A 16857-nucleotide genomic window follows, 5' to 3' on the forward strand; every position below is an offset into this window, starting at 1 on the left:
CATCTAGTTCCAATGCCCCTGCCATGGGCAGGGACACCCTCCACTAGATCAGGTTGTCCAGAGTCACATCCAGTCTGGTCTTAAAAACATCCAGGGATGAGGATTCCACCACATCCCTGGGTAACCTGTTCCAGTGTTTCACCACCCTTATGGTGAAGAACTTCTTCCTAATGTCTAATCTAAATCTACCGTCCTCTAGCTTGGATCCGTTCGCCTTAGTCCTATAACTACCTGATACCCTAAAAAGTCCCTCACCAGCTTTCTTGTAGGCCCCCTTCAGAAATTGGAAGGCCACAATAAGGTCTCCTCAGAGCCTTCTCTTCTCCAAACTGAACAACCCCAACTCTCTAACTCTCTCAGCTTCTCCTCATAGGAGAGTGCTCCAGCCCTCTGATCATCCTCATGGCCCTTCTCTGGACACGTTCCAGCACATCCATATCTTTCTTGTAATAGGGGTTCTAGAACTGGACACAGTACATTTAGTTTAATATTTTAATCTGGTTTTAATCCAAAGTAAGATAAAGAAATGTCTGAACAATAGTGAGTTTTGATCAAGCAGCAGAATTCAGATGGATCTGTGTGCCCATGCAGTTAACCCATTGTTATGATTGGGTTTTGGTAATATGGTTCTTGATGTGTCTGTAGTTCAGGACTGCTACTTTGAATTCTTAAAATGCATAAACCAAGAGTTTTGTCATTCAAACAATCTGATTTGCACAGACTCCTGCAGCACAGCAGGTAAGTGCTTAATTTGTGTCCATGTTTAATATTTAACAAAGTGCTTCTTTGCTATAGTAACAACAGGAAAAAAGTACATATGGTTCACTGCTGTCAAAAAAGACGTAGAAGCATGGTAAGCAGAGGCTCTTAATTTCTTACTCATCTGCCAGATACAACCTTTCACCTAAAAAACCCAATCACCTGTAAAAGGTAGTTGCTATGCTATTATTTTTATTAGGTATTATTAAATAGCTTTTACTTCCTTCTGATAAGGGACAGCTTACAAGGCATACAACAGTTTAAAATACAATTTGTATCCATAAGCTTCAACCTTTCCAAATCACGTATGCTGACTGCTCAGGGGGTTAATGTTTCATGAGAAAGAGGTGCTTATGAAATGAGGCTAAATCTATAAATAGTTTTATTTTTTAATTCTGGTGTTTAGGGTTGTGGAATATGCTGAAAATGAAGGCTTTGTGTTTCCCAATATTTTCTACAACTAATGAACAAATTATGTAGTCTAGGCCTGATTGCCTTTACTGCATCCTGAGCAGGATGCAAGAGGCTGTGGGGGTAGATCTTTTTTTACCTAGAGGTCAGGAAAACTAGAGTACAGCTAGAACTGTCAAAATGCTAACTTGAATAGAATGCTGTACTTGATGCTTTAGCTACCCTAACATTGCTCTCCTGCACATCCCTACCTTGTAAGAAACCTGAAGTGAAACTTTAGAGTTCAGCCTGTATTTACACTGCCCAGCGTTTTCCCTGCATCTGGTTGTCCACTTTGCCAGTCCATGTCCTATTTGTAAATCATGTCAGCTCTTGGAATTTTTAGCTATTGCAGTTAGTGTCTGACAATTCTTGTAGAGTGCAGTGTTTTCGACGTTGGCCCCAGGGCAAGCACACAGTGTTTCTGTTTCAACTACATTGCACTGGCCTGTCAAGCTTGGTCCAGCTGCAGCTAGAGGTCCCTCGGTGTGATCATTGGTCTGATGAAGGTACTCTTAGTATGTGCAGCAAGATGAGAAACTCTACAAGCTTTTGGGGAGCAAAAGACAAAGAAAAGCTAGTTTGTTTCATCTGGCATATGCCAACTTCATGTCCTGGTAATGAAGTCTTTTCCTCTTCTTGACCTTTCCTGACTTTTATAGCAGGACTATCTTATAAAGGATTGTGGAGTTGTGTTTGTCTTCAAATTCTTGGAGCTGTTTACAATGTTCATATTCTGTCTACACCCACAACTTTGCTGAATATATGGCCTCAGCAGTCAGAACAAAAAATTTTAAAAAATCTAGGTTTATTTGGTTTTAGTTGCACATCTTCAGATGCCAAAAAGTGGCAGGAGCTTCCATAGGTGTACTTTCCAAAGACAGCAAGCATTCAGAAGCATTTTACAAATTTTCCTGTGGAATTCAATGATTTTACTGATATGTTTACCTGCAGGACAAAATTACATCATATCCCTGTCACAAATGAAAACTGTTGTACTATTTCACACTTATTTTTATGTTCTTTGGCAAAGTGAAAGGTGGTGATCGCTAACCATGACACTGCAGTCCCACTTTCTGATTTGGTATTCCAATTTACAGCACTGAAAAATTTTGGATTTAGCACAGTCTGAGTATTAAAACTGATGTCTACAACAATTTTACCAACTGTTGCTATTTAAGTTTCCAGTGGAAATGTAGTCTAGATTTCACTAAAGCAATACCAATATTTACATGGAGCTCCTATCTGGGTGGCAGCACGGCAGGACTGGCACATTGCCTGTGGAGAGAAAAGCTGCAGTTTTTAGCTACAACTTTAAGTATCTGATTGGTGGAAGAAGCCAAAGAATACCAAGTCATAGAGACGAGGGGAAGGTCAAACATAAGCGTGAAAGGGGAGGCAGAATTTTGGTCTTAAAATCAGGCTTGAGCTGCTTGGTATCCCTTAGCAGATGAAAAGAACTAAAAAATAAAGAATTTATGGGCAGATATTATATGTTTAAGTACAGTATTTTGACATGTTATGTATTGAGACCTAACCTTCAAGTGCCTTACTTGTGAGATGACCGATAACTTGCCGCTTACATTCATGTACATACATACATCTGTGAGAATCCTGGTAAAACGAACACCCAGATTGTGCATGTAATAAAGCTGGAAAGGCAAGTGCATTGAAATATGATAAGCTCTGAAATTAGATAAGCTTTAAAAATGCTGCTCAGAGATTTGTTCTCGTACGAATAGTTAGTCTCAAAATAAAGTGAAAATATAAAGACCGTATTCTTCTGTTATGAGAGATTACAGTAACCTCAGGCTGTCTTTGCACTCTTGCTGGGATGAGTGGAGAGGTGCATCTCTAGAACTAGCAACTTCCTTTCTCATAAGTATGCCCTTGCAGTGCAGTAGTGGATTGCTTGCAGGGTCTGGAGAGCTCATGACCCACTGGGGAGAAGTCTGCCTAAGTTCAGCTCTGAATAATGGATTTTGCATTTCTTGTAGCACGCAGCCTTGTGTGCAAGAGGAACCCTGTGCCAACTTCATAATTAAAGGTAAAGGAGAAAAAGAACATATTTGCATTAAGAAGCATGGATTTGCAATAACAGAAGAATACACAGAAATAAGCCTGTAAAATACACTCTTGGTATGGATAGTATTTTAATTTATTATCAGATTCCTTCTGTGCCTCAACTTGTTGAAATGGCTGACGTAACTAGTTGCTGAAATTTATATCGAAGTTGGCAATTTCTGCAGCCTTCTAACTGTATCTTTCTTGCTTTTACTGTCAAAGGGTCAACTACCTTCTTTTTCCTTCAACGTAAATCTCTTTTTTTTTCCCTCTACTCTGAAACTTCCCTCTTACTTGCCTGTTCTTCCTTCCCTCTTGTTAGAACTAGATCATCATGTAGGAATATGGGAGATCAAGTCATATCCTTCCCCTTTCTGTGTAGAATGACCTAAATGAAAATGTATTGTGCTGTGTAACTAGTATTGATTTTCCTTTTTCTGTATGTGTGTGTGTAATTTTGTTGTTGTTGACTTCTGCATGTGGGCTTTTGAAGACATATTGATGAAATCGTGCCCCTTTACAGAATGAGAAATATCAAATGCTAAGACTTCTTGGTATGTCTAAATTCCCTCTGTCTCCAAAAACAGAGAAGTTTTCCAGTAAACCTTCCCCTTTTAAAAGTGTCACAATCTTTAGGCTCAGTATATTTTCATCAACAAGTCATCATGGACCACATTTTCGTAATTTTGGGGGAACTTCCAACAAACACATATCTGAGCCCAAATTTCTATTTGATTAGTTAACAAAATTAAGTAATAGGGTTAAAGAAATTACCTGCCTTGTTGTAAATGGGAATACAAGCAATGTATTAAATCCAAAATCCTCCAGTAATCTATTTAATTTAACAGTCTAACAGCCTAACACTCTAGCAGTCTGACTATCAACCCATATTATCACATCTGACTTTTTGTTATTGCTTTAAATGTTTAATACCTTTTCTTTCTTTATGATAACTATAATGTTAGGTACTTATATATCATTGCTCTATTTCCAGATCTATTCCTGCAGGAAAAACCTTCCTTTAGCAAATTCGCCTTGCTAGGACTATACAGATATCACATCACATGAAAGATAAATATTGCCAAGAAGAAACATTTGAAGACAACAGCTCTTTGGAATAATACCTGCTGTGTAAGACTTACTTTTGGAAGCTGTTAAGCTCATCTTTATTCAGAGGGTTTGTTTTTTTTTTTTGAGTTTTTCCTGTGACTTAAGTGCTAGGTGACCTCCTGGATGACTGTGCAGTTGCTGCAATGCCTTAGCAAATGAGTTAACCTATATTAATGTATTCAGCCTCCACTAAATATCGTAGGGCATCTTATAAATAGCTACTCTAAAAAGTAAGTGACCATAAATGTTTTGTATTTCCTGTTCTGTAGATTTTTTTCTTTTGTTGAGGAAAAAAACCCCTCTTACATTTTATTTTTCTGAGTTTATGGTAAGTGGGACATTTGGAATTTTTCTTCACTGTATTATTTAAAGACTGGAAATTAAATCATAGAATCATAGAATCACTCAAAGGTAACATATTAATTAAAACAAGTACATTTTATTTTAACCAATTTTCTTATATAGCTACTGGCTTTTTCATCTTCACAGCACATTACTGAAGAAAACACTTGTGATTCTCATAAATACCATCAAAAAAGCTCTCATGAAAAATTAAGTTACATTCTTCTCATGATATTACTTAGCTGTCTCAGGATAAAATATAGTAATGTAATTTATATTTCAAATCACAGTTTATGTGCATGGGATCACATAAACTGTGATTTGGATCAAGTCTCTTGGCTTGGAAATTTCATGCAGAAATGCCAATTCTAATTAATAAATCTCTTAGATGCAGATAGATAAAGGAAATGATTCTTCAAAGCCCCTTGAAAACCACCTGTCACAGTCAGATATCTATGGAGCTATCTTTATTTGGTGATACAGCATTCTTTCTTACCGAGTGGTGTCTGCACTATGCTGTTCTTGGTTTTTGAAATACACAAAAGCTACGAAAAGCTTTGGGTCTTGGCTTTTAATAAAGAACAGTCAGTGGGAATGCCATTTTTTATCTAGATTTCTCTGAAAACTTGTTCACAGTAGCCAGTGAGGATATATTTTACTGGAGGAGCATGAAAAGGGGTGCATGTTTCTTTCTTTGGAAACAAAGGTGGCATTTTTATATAGAGGAAAAATATAATCATGTTGGAATTTAGATAACATATCTAGAACATATCTAGATAACATATCTAGATCTAAGAAACAAAGTTGGGGTTTCTCTAGATGATTGATTTTTCACAAAAACAGATTGACTTTGTCCCCTTGTAAAGAATGCCTGTATTACTAGCTGAAGTTAACACTGGCTTCATATACCCACGTGCTTCCGTTTTTGTATCAAAAATGTTGCAAAATTTTTTAGGAGTGATCTTATTACTTAGCAGCTCTCTGCCTACTAAGTAACAGCAGTTATTCTAACAATTTTGCTAGTCTAGTTCTTGTAATTTGGGTGTTTATTTTAGTATTCAACATAATTTTCTTTTCCCTTATCTTCTGCAAATGCACTCAGCATTAATCAAATCTCCAGTGCACTACTATAAACAAATTTTAAAACAATGCAAAATTAAGCTACAATACAAATTTAAAATCACGCAAGTAAATAAAACCAATACAAAATGCTATTATTTCTGCACAGTATTTCTGTCCTTTAGAAAAGGCAGTATGGCAAAAACCATTAATACTGCTCCCTCCTTCTGTTAAGTACAAAAATATGTGCCTTTAACACGTAGTTCCTTCTGAGACCGAAACAATCAAAAATTGCACCAAGGGAAATTCTCAATAGCTAAAAGCAAAAAACCCCATCTCTCATAATCAGAGTGGATGAGGAACCAGTTGCTCAGAGAGCCTGTGGCATAACCAGTTTTGGAGATTTTAAAAACTTGTCCAAAGGTGTCTCCTGACAACCTGATCTAACTCATCACAAAGTCCCCACCTCTCTGTAGGCTTTGTACTGAGAGTTGAAGCCACATTATCTGGCTGATTTCCCAACTGCTAATAGGCATACACTGTGTTTGGTGAGGTACAGTGGATAAAATTTGCCATCTGTTCACTTGCCAACAGTCAGATGGCAGGAGCTGGAGATTTTGTAATATTAATGCAATAAAACAGGAGAAGAAAGCTTGGTTATTGAGCTATCAATCTATGTACCCCCCTCAGAGCAGCATTAGAATTGCTATAACCATTATTTAGTTATGCATGCAAGACTCTATAACTGGCAACATTAAACAAGAATTTGTTGTGTCAATGTGTATTTCTATTAATAAACCTGAAGCTTTAAAGCTTTCACTGATACTTTCAATGCACACTTCCTGGGTTTTCTAGGCTTAATTTTTTTGTAAAGGCTTCCCTACAAGGTTTGAGCAAATCTTGACGCATAAATAGCAAACCCACAAAGTTAAGTGTAACAGTGTTGTATTTATGATTCCTTTTTAGTAAGTATGAAGTGATGAAATCATCAAATCCTCCTCAATGAAGTGCTACAATAATACACAAGGAGCCTCTATACATCAAGCAGATGATGTTGTTTTTCACGAATTTCAGCAAGTGAAGCTATCAATTCATATTTATCAAACCATGTCTATTCAATGATGGTATTCAGAAAAAATGGGCAGAATGCATGGTCTTTTCCCTGAAGCACATGAACATTATCTGTGTATTCAATGAATGGTAAGCAAATACCAACATTTCTGTTTGTCCTTTCTCTGTTCTAGCTACAGAACTCATACGTCATTTAACCATATTTGAGGTTTAGTTGTTTGGCTCCCCCCCATTTTGGGCTGTTGACCTTTTTCATTGAGAACACACAAGGAATAGCACCTACCAACAGACAAAGCTGCATTAGTGTAATTTTTGAGTGGAACCTTATTGCCAAGGGAGATTCAGGAAGACTAATAGAATTGTTTGATAACAGAGGTGCAAAAAAAGATATCTTTATTTTTCAGTAATGTATCAATACTTCAGGTAATCACACATGGCTGATAAAATTTCTGTTAAAACTGCCACCTTAATGGCTTTTTACATTGTTATTTCCCTTCAATGTCCTTTTATTTTTTAAAATCTCAGTAGGTTTTGCTGACACAGGATATATAACAGAGATGTAGCTTGCTGGATTTCTTTTCCAGGTAAAATCACATTACTTCAGGAGCAATTTTTTGATCTGCTAAGTCACATATGGATGTTTGTTAGCAAAGCATGTTTGTAAGTGGCAGTAGAAATTTAATTTACTCAAATATACGCTGTAACATGATGATTTTAAAAGTGCAGAGTCTTCAGATTCTTTAGGTAAACACTTTGGTCAGTTAGAAAATTAACCACATATAAACTATCTTGTTTTTCAATACCCTTTATAGTAGCAATTAACTTTTCTTTTTTTTTTTTTTTTCTTTCCTGTGTAGAAATTGTTATGATCATTATGAAAAGCAAAGTGGAAAACATTGTCTTGGATATGTTGTGTAATTGTTATAGAGAAGTTTTTAACAACATTGATTTGCACAACTGTTCTTATATTTACATACACTTAAGAACATGAGCTGCCACTGTTTAGCCAATACTTTTGATCAAGCCTTAGTTATTCAGCTGAGGTTTGTATATACAAAAGCAGAATAAGTTAATGCATGTTAAAACTTTATCCTAACAAAATTACAAATGAAAATTGTTACCTAACAGAGCAGCAGTTCACAATTTTCTGTTTTCTTGCATCTTCCCAACGATAGCAATGGCTTTGAAGAGCCAACACTGCATAAAATAAGTTAAAATAATAATAATTAAAAAAATTATAAATTGCCATTTTCTGTAGTTTTGATAGTTCACCTAATTAGCAATTTGTCTTCCTAGCTGAAGCTAAACAGATCATAAAGTGAGAATTCAGTAATTCTTGACTAAAATTTTCTCCTCTGCTTCAAACACTAGCATATGCAGAAATCAGGTGGTGAAGATCTTTTAGGGCATTATGGAAGCTGTATTAACGTTCTACCTAAGGTTAAAAAAAATCAGGATTTTGAGTTTGAAAACCAAAACCAAGGCATGAAAACAATCAAATTAATGCTATGATGCTCAAATATTGCAGGAAATGCTTTAGTCAGAGTTGCTTTATTTTAGGGTCAGTGCAACCTCTTCTTGTAACAGAACCAAACCTTCCAACATTATTGCTAAGTCACTGGCTAGAATATGCAAAAGCTACAGTTAGATATGTAGAGACCTTAGCGACCTCTGCAGTCACAGAGAAGTGTGAGTTGCTATCCCACAAATTTAGAGTACACATATCTGTCTCTTATCATGGGGAAAAAATGCTAGATAATGAATTTTTGTGTGTTGCATGCATGCTCTGGACTGGATTTTGTGTTCTACCACATATTTAGCAAGCTGAAAATGCATCTGACACATGATTAGTTGCAAGAGGTCTCATGTATGTGTTCATTATTCAACAGATCTGAGCAGAGCTCTTAGCATTTACCTCAATGACAGAAATACAGGCTGCAACAGAATCAAAGGGTCAACAGTTGTTGATGGGCCTTTCCTCGATTAATTAAACTGTTTGTGATTTTGTAACATTCTCTAGGCTGTATCAAAATCAGAGGGGTAACAGCTGCTGATGGACCTTTCCTTATTATCCTTAAACTCTTTGTGATTTTGTAACATTCTCTTGCACTAAATTCCGCTGTATATTTGTATGCTGCTTAAAGCAGTATTTATCTCACCCTGTTCAGTCTGATTATGTTCAGGTGACAATATTTATTTCCTTTCTGTTATGCATTTTTAGATTGAATGTGTAATTATGAGCTCCAAGGTGCTGTTTTTCCATGAAGAACGTTGAGATAGTCCTCTGGAGATTTAAAACTTGTGTTAACATCGCTACCTGCAGTTTCACCATAGAGTAGCATGTTCTTTCTTGCAGGACTACTAACTCTAAAAAAAAAAAAATCTTAATTTTACCATCGATATTCCTGTGTTCCTTTCCTAAGTTTGCATGTCACTTGAATAGGTAGATTAAGATAAATGAGTTTTCTTATGAAGGTTAAGCACAAGCCAAGTTCCGTCTAATCCCAGCTCAAGCGGCGCAGGTGTCCACCCTGGAGTCCACATTCGTCATGCGCACAGCTGAACAGGGCCGCGAGGCCCAGCGCCTGCTCGCACAAGGCGCTAGGCCGTGTCTCAGGCACTTCCCGCCGAAAGCTGCGCGCCCGCCTGGGGTACCACGGAAGTACCGTGCCACACCGCCAGGGGGCGCAGTCTGAGAAGAGCCTTTCCCGCCGCCGCCACGCGCGCGTTCACCACCGCGGCTCTGAGGCGCCGCCAGCTTGCCCTGCCCGGGCTTTACTAGCCCGGGTCCCCTGCCCGGGCTTTGGCCTCGGGAAACGTCCCCACGGGACAGTTGACTCCTGGGGCATACGGCGCAGGCCCCTCAACCCCTTAGCGGAGGCGCCAGCAGCTCCGCACCGCCCCTCCAGCCCGGCAGGCGCTGGGCCGCGCCACGCCCCCACCCCGTCACCTGACTGCTGGGGCCGCTCCCGGCGCTGGTTTACGCCGAGCCTCGCCTACCCCTCCTCTGTTTTGTCCTCACCTCCCCTGCCGGTGGGCTGCGGCTGGCGTGTGGTGGGGCCCGCCTCCGCCATGGTGCTGGAGTCGGTCGTGGCGGATCTGCTGAACCGCTTCCTGGGCGACTATGTGGAGAACCTGAACAAGTCTCAGCTCAAGCTGGGCATTTGGGGGGGTAAGGAGCCCCTTCCCTTTTCCGCCGCAGCACTCCGGGGCTGTTGCCGGGCTCTCGTACCATGGCGGGGAGTGTGTCTCTCTGGCTGCGGTCCTCCCGCAGGGATTGGTAGGCTATAAAGCCGCGGTCCTCTCTGAGGGGCGGTCGGTCTGTGGGTTTGAGGTCCCCTGTGAGGACAGGGAAGCTGCAGAGCCGTGGCCCTCCGTGACAGACGGTCGGTCAGTCTGTGGTCGCGGCCTTATCTCCCCTTTCCCACCGTGAGGGGCCTTGAGAGAGACGATTGGTCACTCTGTGGCCATGATTCCTTGTGATGGACCGTCGGTCGTTGTGCCGGTGGCCCCTAGCCCCCTGTTCCTCCCTTCCCCCTCCCTTCTCGGAGGGGCGGGCAGTTGGGTCGGTCTGTGAGTCTGTGGCTCCCCGAGGTGGCGGCCGGAGGCTCGGGCTGTGAGGGTCGGGTGTGGAAGGTGGGCGAGAGTCATGTGCAGTTACAGGGCACCGAGTTCCGTGGGGAGAAAGCAACAGTAGGGGCTCCCGTCTGGGCTTGGGGACTTGAATAGCTTCCCCGCTGGGGCAGTTGTGCCAAGAGGCTAAGGTACAGCGTGAGCACACGTTCCTAGCTTCTGAGTGCTCTGAGGCAGGAAACCATCGGCAAGCAGAAAAACCACACAATTTTCTTTCTTTTATTTCTTGAGAATATACTGTGTGGAAGCGTGAATGTGCTCTTAGGTCTGTCAGCCGCACACACTGGAGTGTGGGGTGGCTTATGCTTGGCGGCCCCAGGAAGGCTTTGGTTGCAGAGCAGCTGATGTGGTTCTTGGGGAACTGTCCTTCACCTTTCACCTGCTCTCAGAGAACAGAATCAAACATTGCAGTTAGATGTGCTGTAGGCATGCAAAACACCCAGTTGAAGTATTGTCTAGAGAAGGCTGGCCTTTTTTAGATGCCCTCCATATATATGGAATGAGGCTTTTCTCATCATCTTATTTTCGTTTTAGCCATGGTAGTAAGTGCTGTAAAATTTAGTAAGTATTTTAAAATTTATGGATTATTAAAAAGAGAATATAGCTCTGAAAATTCTGACATTAAAGCAGAAAGAGGTATATTATTTGTGCTTTCCTCAGGTGTAATTCTGTGTGCCAGTGTTCCTTCTGGAAAGCTTGTTATGTTGCCTGTGTCAGGAAAAATTAATGTACTTGTGAAGACAAGCATGCATTTTTGTGGCTCTGTAGTTCATGATTTTTCTGCTATGTAAAACTCATCAAAAACAAGGTACAATTTGCCTAGTCTACCGTACTCTGAAAAAAACTGTAATTATCATTCATAACAAAGTAAATAATAAGAAAGATTTCCTCTTATTGTAAGTACATTTAGTAGAGTAGAAACATACAGACATCTAAACTGGTGATATTTCTGTCATTTCTTCCACCATGAATTTTTGAATAACCAATAGTTAATGACTCTTAAAAAAACCCCACATTTATTGTGCTATTCTGTAACTGCAGTAAGTTTTTCAGATTTTAACCATGTTTACTTGGGAGAGTTGTAGGACTGTTTCTTGTTCTAATTTACGTAATAGTTCAAGTCACTTATTCTGTACATCTTTTTCTTCTAAATAGGTAATGTGGCACTTGACAATTTGCAGATAAAGGAGAATGCGTTAGTGAGTATTCTAATAATTTTGAAATTGTTGTTATGGGTCTAAAATTTGTCATAGTCTCATGTTACACAGTATGTCACCTTGACTGGTTACTGGAAACAAATCTGTGGTTAACTGCTTCTGATTCTGCCCATGTTATGGGAACAGGAGAAAAGAAAAAAGAGGCTATGGTTGAAAAGGTGTGTTCCTTCAGAAGGGAAAAATAATGTTCAAGTTGTCAACAGAGATTTTGAAGTAAATTTCCCAATTCATGCATACCTGTAGGGCCTGTTCTAGTACTTAAAGCTTGAAATGATAAAACTGTGGTTCTGTTGCCATTTTGGTCATCCAGTACAACATAAAGGATTTAATTTCTACTGTGAGTGCTACTGTATTATCATAGTTCTGTTAAGTTACAGAACTTTTTCCTCACTTGTATGTCCACCCAGGAGATGTTTGTATGTTTCTGAATGGTTTAGTAGAGCTAATGGGTTTGTATAGGCTTGTGCAGCTTTTTTTTTCCCCCAGCTTTAATTGAATAGGTGGGTTTTCAAGGCCTGACTTCTGCAAATCGATTGATTGAAGTCTTGTGAAAGACATTGGTTCCTTTCTCAGTTCTTGGGGTGGGGATGAAGGGAGAAAAAGTTCATCCTTCTACATCAGCTGATAGGATTGAAGCTTTCTAGGTAAATTGATGCTTGTTAAAACTAGCAGGTATTAAGATGTATACCTGCAGAAGGTAAATATAGTTATCCAAATGATCCAGTCTGTTCCTTTTAAAATATTAATGACAGAGTGAAGGAAACTCAAGAAAGCACCCATATACCTGTCTGGAAAAAAGTGGCTGTTTTTTATGGTCTGTAACTGAGCTAATGAACACCCATACTAGTGAGACAATCTCAGTGCAGTCTTCGGTGTGCCTCAGGCTTCACTGAAGAGAACAGACACAATTCTGCAAGTTCAAAACAGGTTTGATTGTTATGACTGTTTAATCTTAATTGTTCTGAAGTTTCATATTTACCTGCCAATTCCATTCGTTCCTGATAACTGTGCTTTAAAACTCTTGATAAAATATCTTTGTGATCTGGTAGTTATAAAGGAAGGAAGGAAGTCTTATCTGTTTTTTCAACATCTTGTCTTTCATGATGACAGCAAGGTTGACTACATTTCTAGCAGTTCAGACTTAAAAAAAATCCATAGTCATGTATGTGGCTGACCAGAGCTGTGAGCGAGATAAATTCAAGGCAAATTCAAGTGTGCTTCTGCCTGCTTTACAGTTGCAGTATTTAAATATTTGGTTGCTGAGTCCATTTGATTTTATTTTATTTTTTTCTTGCTCACAGTAAGAGAGCTTTTCATTACAATGGAAGTTTTTTAGACCTCAGCTAAAACTTAGGCATCAGCATATGCAAAGTTAATTTCAGAAGAAGAATTTAAGATTTCTAAAATAAAATTACCTCATAATTATTTACAAATGCATTCTTTGTCACCTTGCGAAAATAAACTTTTTTTTTATCTCAAAATATACTAGAGAACAATACATACTTTTACCTTTGAGACTTTCTTTTGTGTGACTTCAGCTATAAAAATACGGGATTATAATGGGGCAGTTCCTATTAATGATCCTTTATTGCTTTGTTAAAAACTTGTAGTAGTGAGAATACTACAAAATTTCTGATTGATTTCTTGACGGATTTCTTTTTTCTTCTGGATCCTGTTTTTCAACGAAAATAAAAAATTCATGGTGACAAACTGGCCTAAGATCTTTAGCAACTTGTAATGTTTCTCACATTAGTTGTTGCCATCGAAAGGCTTGCACTCTGAGCTTCTTGTCAATTTGTATCCAGTTGGTCACAACTCTTAACATCTTCAAAGCTAATACAGCCTATTTCTTCTCAGTTATAATCTTGAAGTATTTTAAGTAAATCATCTTATTTTCATGTTAATATCAAACTCCAGTGCTCTGATGGTTTTTAATTTGTGTTAATCTGTTGTCTTTATTCAACATCTTTAAAACATTTCTAACCTATCCTTCTCCTGAAAACTAAATGTTCCAGCTCAGACTCGTGGTCCTGTCCTTTCAGCAGGACAAACAGAGCTAGTCTACTGCAGAATTCAGCTGGGGGTCATAAATGCAGTATTAAATGAGGTGTATTTAGTTGCTGGTATCCACTTCTACATGACTGCTCTTGGCTCTATGAAGAGCAGAGATGTCTGCTAAAAACTGAACTAAACATACTACTAAAACTATGGAAAATAAAAACAGAAGAGAGAAGTGGTTAATATCCATTTCATGTGGGAAAATGTATTTGCTTTTTATAATCTTTGAGAGTAAGACTTCACGTATTTGAATTATGCTTAATTTGAAAAGAATACTGAAATGGAGTAGTTTTGGAATCTTGATGTTTTAACTCAGTTTCAAGCTTTTCCTCTTATTTAGTTTTTTCCTACTTCCTCTTTACTTAGTCCATGTTTGTATATCCTTGGTATTCCTGTGGTTATATTTGTGGGTTTGCTGTACAGTATCTAGGAGAGATACTCTGTGAGGCTTTAGTTGATGGTAATAATTGTTCCCTTGTAACATGTTACTCATCTTTATGAACCTATTGTGTTCTTAATGTTTGTCAGGCATTTTGCAGAGAATTTCTCAGCATCATTAGTGAGACTTTTTGTATGTTTGTAAATACTAATTGCTATTATCAAGAAGAAAGGATGTATGTAGCAAATGAACAAAGATTTAAAATTAAATTCTTATATGTAAAGTATTATGTTTTAGTAACCATTGGAGTGAAGCGTTTTCATACTTACAGGGGAGAGTTGTCAGATATATGTAAATGCTTTGGTTTTAAGGCTTTCTACAAGCCTAACTGTATTTGTGGATTCTTGTGTTTGTGTGAATATTGTGAATTAATGAAAACTCTGTCACATGAAGAACTATTTCTGTTATGGAAGTTCAGTTTTGGAAAAACAGTTTTAACAGAAGTCAAGACAATAATTTTGCTGTATAACCCATCTTATCCTTAAAATTCATGGATCTGTTTAATACTTTTTTGTCTTTACAGAGTGAACTGGATGTACCTTTTAGAATAAAAGTTGGTCAGATAGGTAAGGTGTTTTGTGTGTGGCACGTGTTTTTGCTGTTTTTGTGTCACTGTGAGTGTTAAAACGCCTTAAGGCCAGTCCTGCATTTGAATTTCTTTCATCAAGCTTTCTAGAATTATCCCTGTGATCGCATTTGCCATTGAGACTGCCACAGAAGTCTAATGTGACTGCAATGGATAAATCATAAGATGTTTTCTGGCAAATCCTGTTTGTGTAACTTCATAGGCTGGTATGAAGAACGTGACTGAAAAGTCCTTCCCAGATATGTGCATGATCAAGGGGGCTGTTTGATATAGGCAGAATATGTGTGGCTTTCTAAAGGATAGATTAGAGAGATGAAGAATTTAAATAGGATTCCTGAAACTGACAAACATGCCAAGGGTTCAGGAACTATGGTTGTGGGTTTTGGGTGGTTGTTTTTTTTTTTTTTTTTTTTTTTTTTGTGTTAAGAATTCCTTTCCCTGGTGGCCAGCATTGCTTTTTTTCACATGAAACTATTGTTGGAAACAAGTGTATTTTCTTCTCTGCTTCCCAGAGAAAATAATTTTCATCTCAGTGAATTGAACTACAGTCATGATCTCAGGTTTTGATCTGAAGTCTTCTGACTCAAACTTGTATCTTCTTCCTTATATCTATTTTCTCTGCATGTATTTTATCATTTCAAGGGCTTTGTAAAATGTTAGTACCATATGCTTTCTCCTTACCTTCTAAGGGGTTTAGGCATCAAGGTGTAGGGCTAATACTCTTTGGTGCTGGAGACTTTGTTTGAAGTAAGCACAGTGTAGACTTTTGTGTGGATGTGACTCTTAATCTGCTTTGTCTAGATAAACTCACTCTGAAGATTCCTTGGAAGAATCTCTATGGAGAGGCCGTTGTTGCAACTCTGGAAGGCTTGTATCTTCTAATAGTTCCTGGAGCAAGTACGTAGACTTGTCAGCAACTCAGTTAAATACAGGAAAAGAAAAATATCTAAGGGTACCATGTAGATGAAGATCTAATAGCAAGCAGTTCATGTTAGCTGCCATTTCTACATTCTGTCCCTCAGGGAAATTTCTAGACAAATGCTATCAAGTTAGTGGAAGAATGGTGGGAGAAAACCATACCTGTTGCTTTTGTGGAAATCTTTGGCTCTATCCATTTCAATTTCAACTCAACAGTCAGGTTTCCTCTGAAGTGTTCTTATCTTGAATCTGCTTTTCTGGCATGGTTTAGACCTTTTGGCAGCCGCATGATGCGGTTCTTTGTTTGAAACTTGTCAATCAAAAGTAATAATTCCATTGGAACTGTGTTGTGGGTTTTGGTTTGTTTTTTTTTTTTCTCCCCTCAGAAATCAGAACCTCTGATATAGTAAGAAAACTTGCAAGCTTCTAGAGTGTCAAATATATGTGCAGCTTAGAAATCTGCATTATACTGCACAGGCTGCACTTAATGGTCCAAATTTCCATGGGAAGATTCTCCTGTGAAGTAATACCTAAATGTTGGAATGATCCTTCTCTGTCTTACTGTGTAAAAACAACAATTTCAGAGGCTGATTGCAGCTTTCAGCAATTAAACCTGGAACAACCTGTATGTCAAACAAGGTGTTCTGCAACATAATGCTTAATATGGTGTGAACTGCTTGATTATACCTTTATGTGACTTGAAATTTAGAATTAAAACTCTCCCAACTTGGTTTACAGGCATTAAATATGATGCAGAGAAGGAAGAAAAATACTTGCAGGATAATAAACAAAAGGAACTGGCAAGAATCGAGGAAGCCTTGCAGAAAGCAGCAGAAAAAGGTACTGCATTAATATGATTCCTCCACTGTAATTTGAGAGTTTAACTGTGCTATGAAAAAACAAGTCAATCCCAAAATAGGACCTTAATACATTTTTGGCTTTTTTTTAAAGCGTCTAACTGACTGACTGCTTTTTCCTCTAAAGCTTGAAAGATATGTTACTTGTTTTGTTTATAATTCGATTATCCATTTAGCTTCAATTGGAAATGGGAATTTGATAATATGGTATGTCTTTATCTTTTTGGGTTTTGTTTTTTCTCTTAGAGCTTTAGGATAATAGGATCAAAGAAAAACTGCATTGCATGAGGCAAA

At 38.3% G+C, this 16857-nt stretch overlaps 1 protein-coding gene across 1 annotated transcript in view; it reads left to right on the plus strand.

The window, feature by feature from the left end:
• The first annotated feature begins 9927 nt into the window (after positions 1-9927).
• The window catches only part of VPS13C (vacuolar protein sorting 13 homolog C), an 80892-nt gene continuing 73962 nt past the window's right edge, over positions 9928-16857 (plus strand). The window contains exons 1-5 of the mRNA XM_054388145.1: positions 9928-10027; positions 11644-11687; positions 14726-14768; positions 15590-15685; positions 16445-16546. Of these exons, the coding sequence (XP_054244120.1) occupies positions 9928-10027; positions 11644-11687; positions 14726-14768; positions 15590-15685; positions 16445-16546 (385 nt within the window). The remainder of the gene's footprint in view (positions 10028-11643; positions 11688-14725; positions 14769-15589; positions 15686-16444; positions 16547-16857) is intronic.

The sequence above is a fragment of the Indicator indicator genome, chromosome 16 (genome assembly GCF_027791375.1).
Source record: "Indicator indicator isolate 239-I01 chromosome 16, UM_Iind_1.1, whole genome shotgun sequence".
Taxonomy (NCBI): Eukaryota; Metazoa; Chordata; class Aves; order Piciformes; family Indicatoridae; genus Indicator; species Indicator indicator.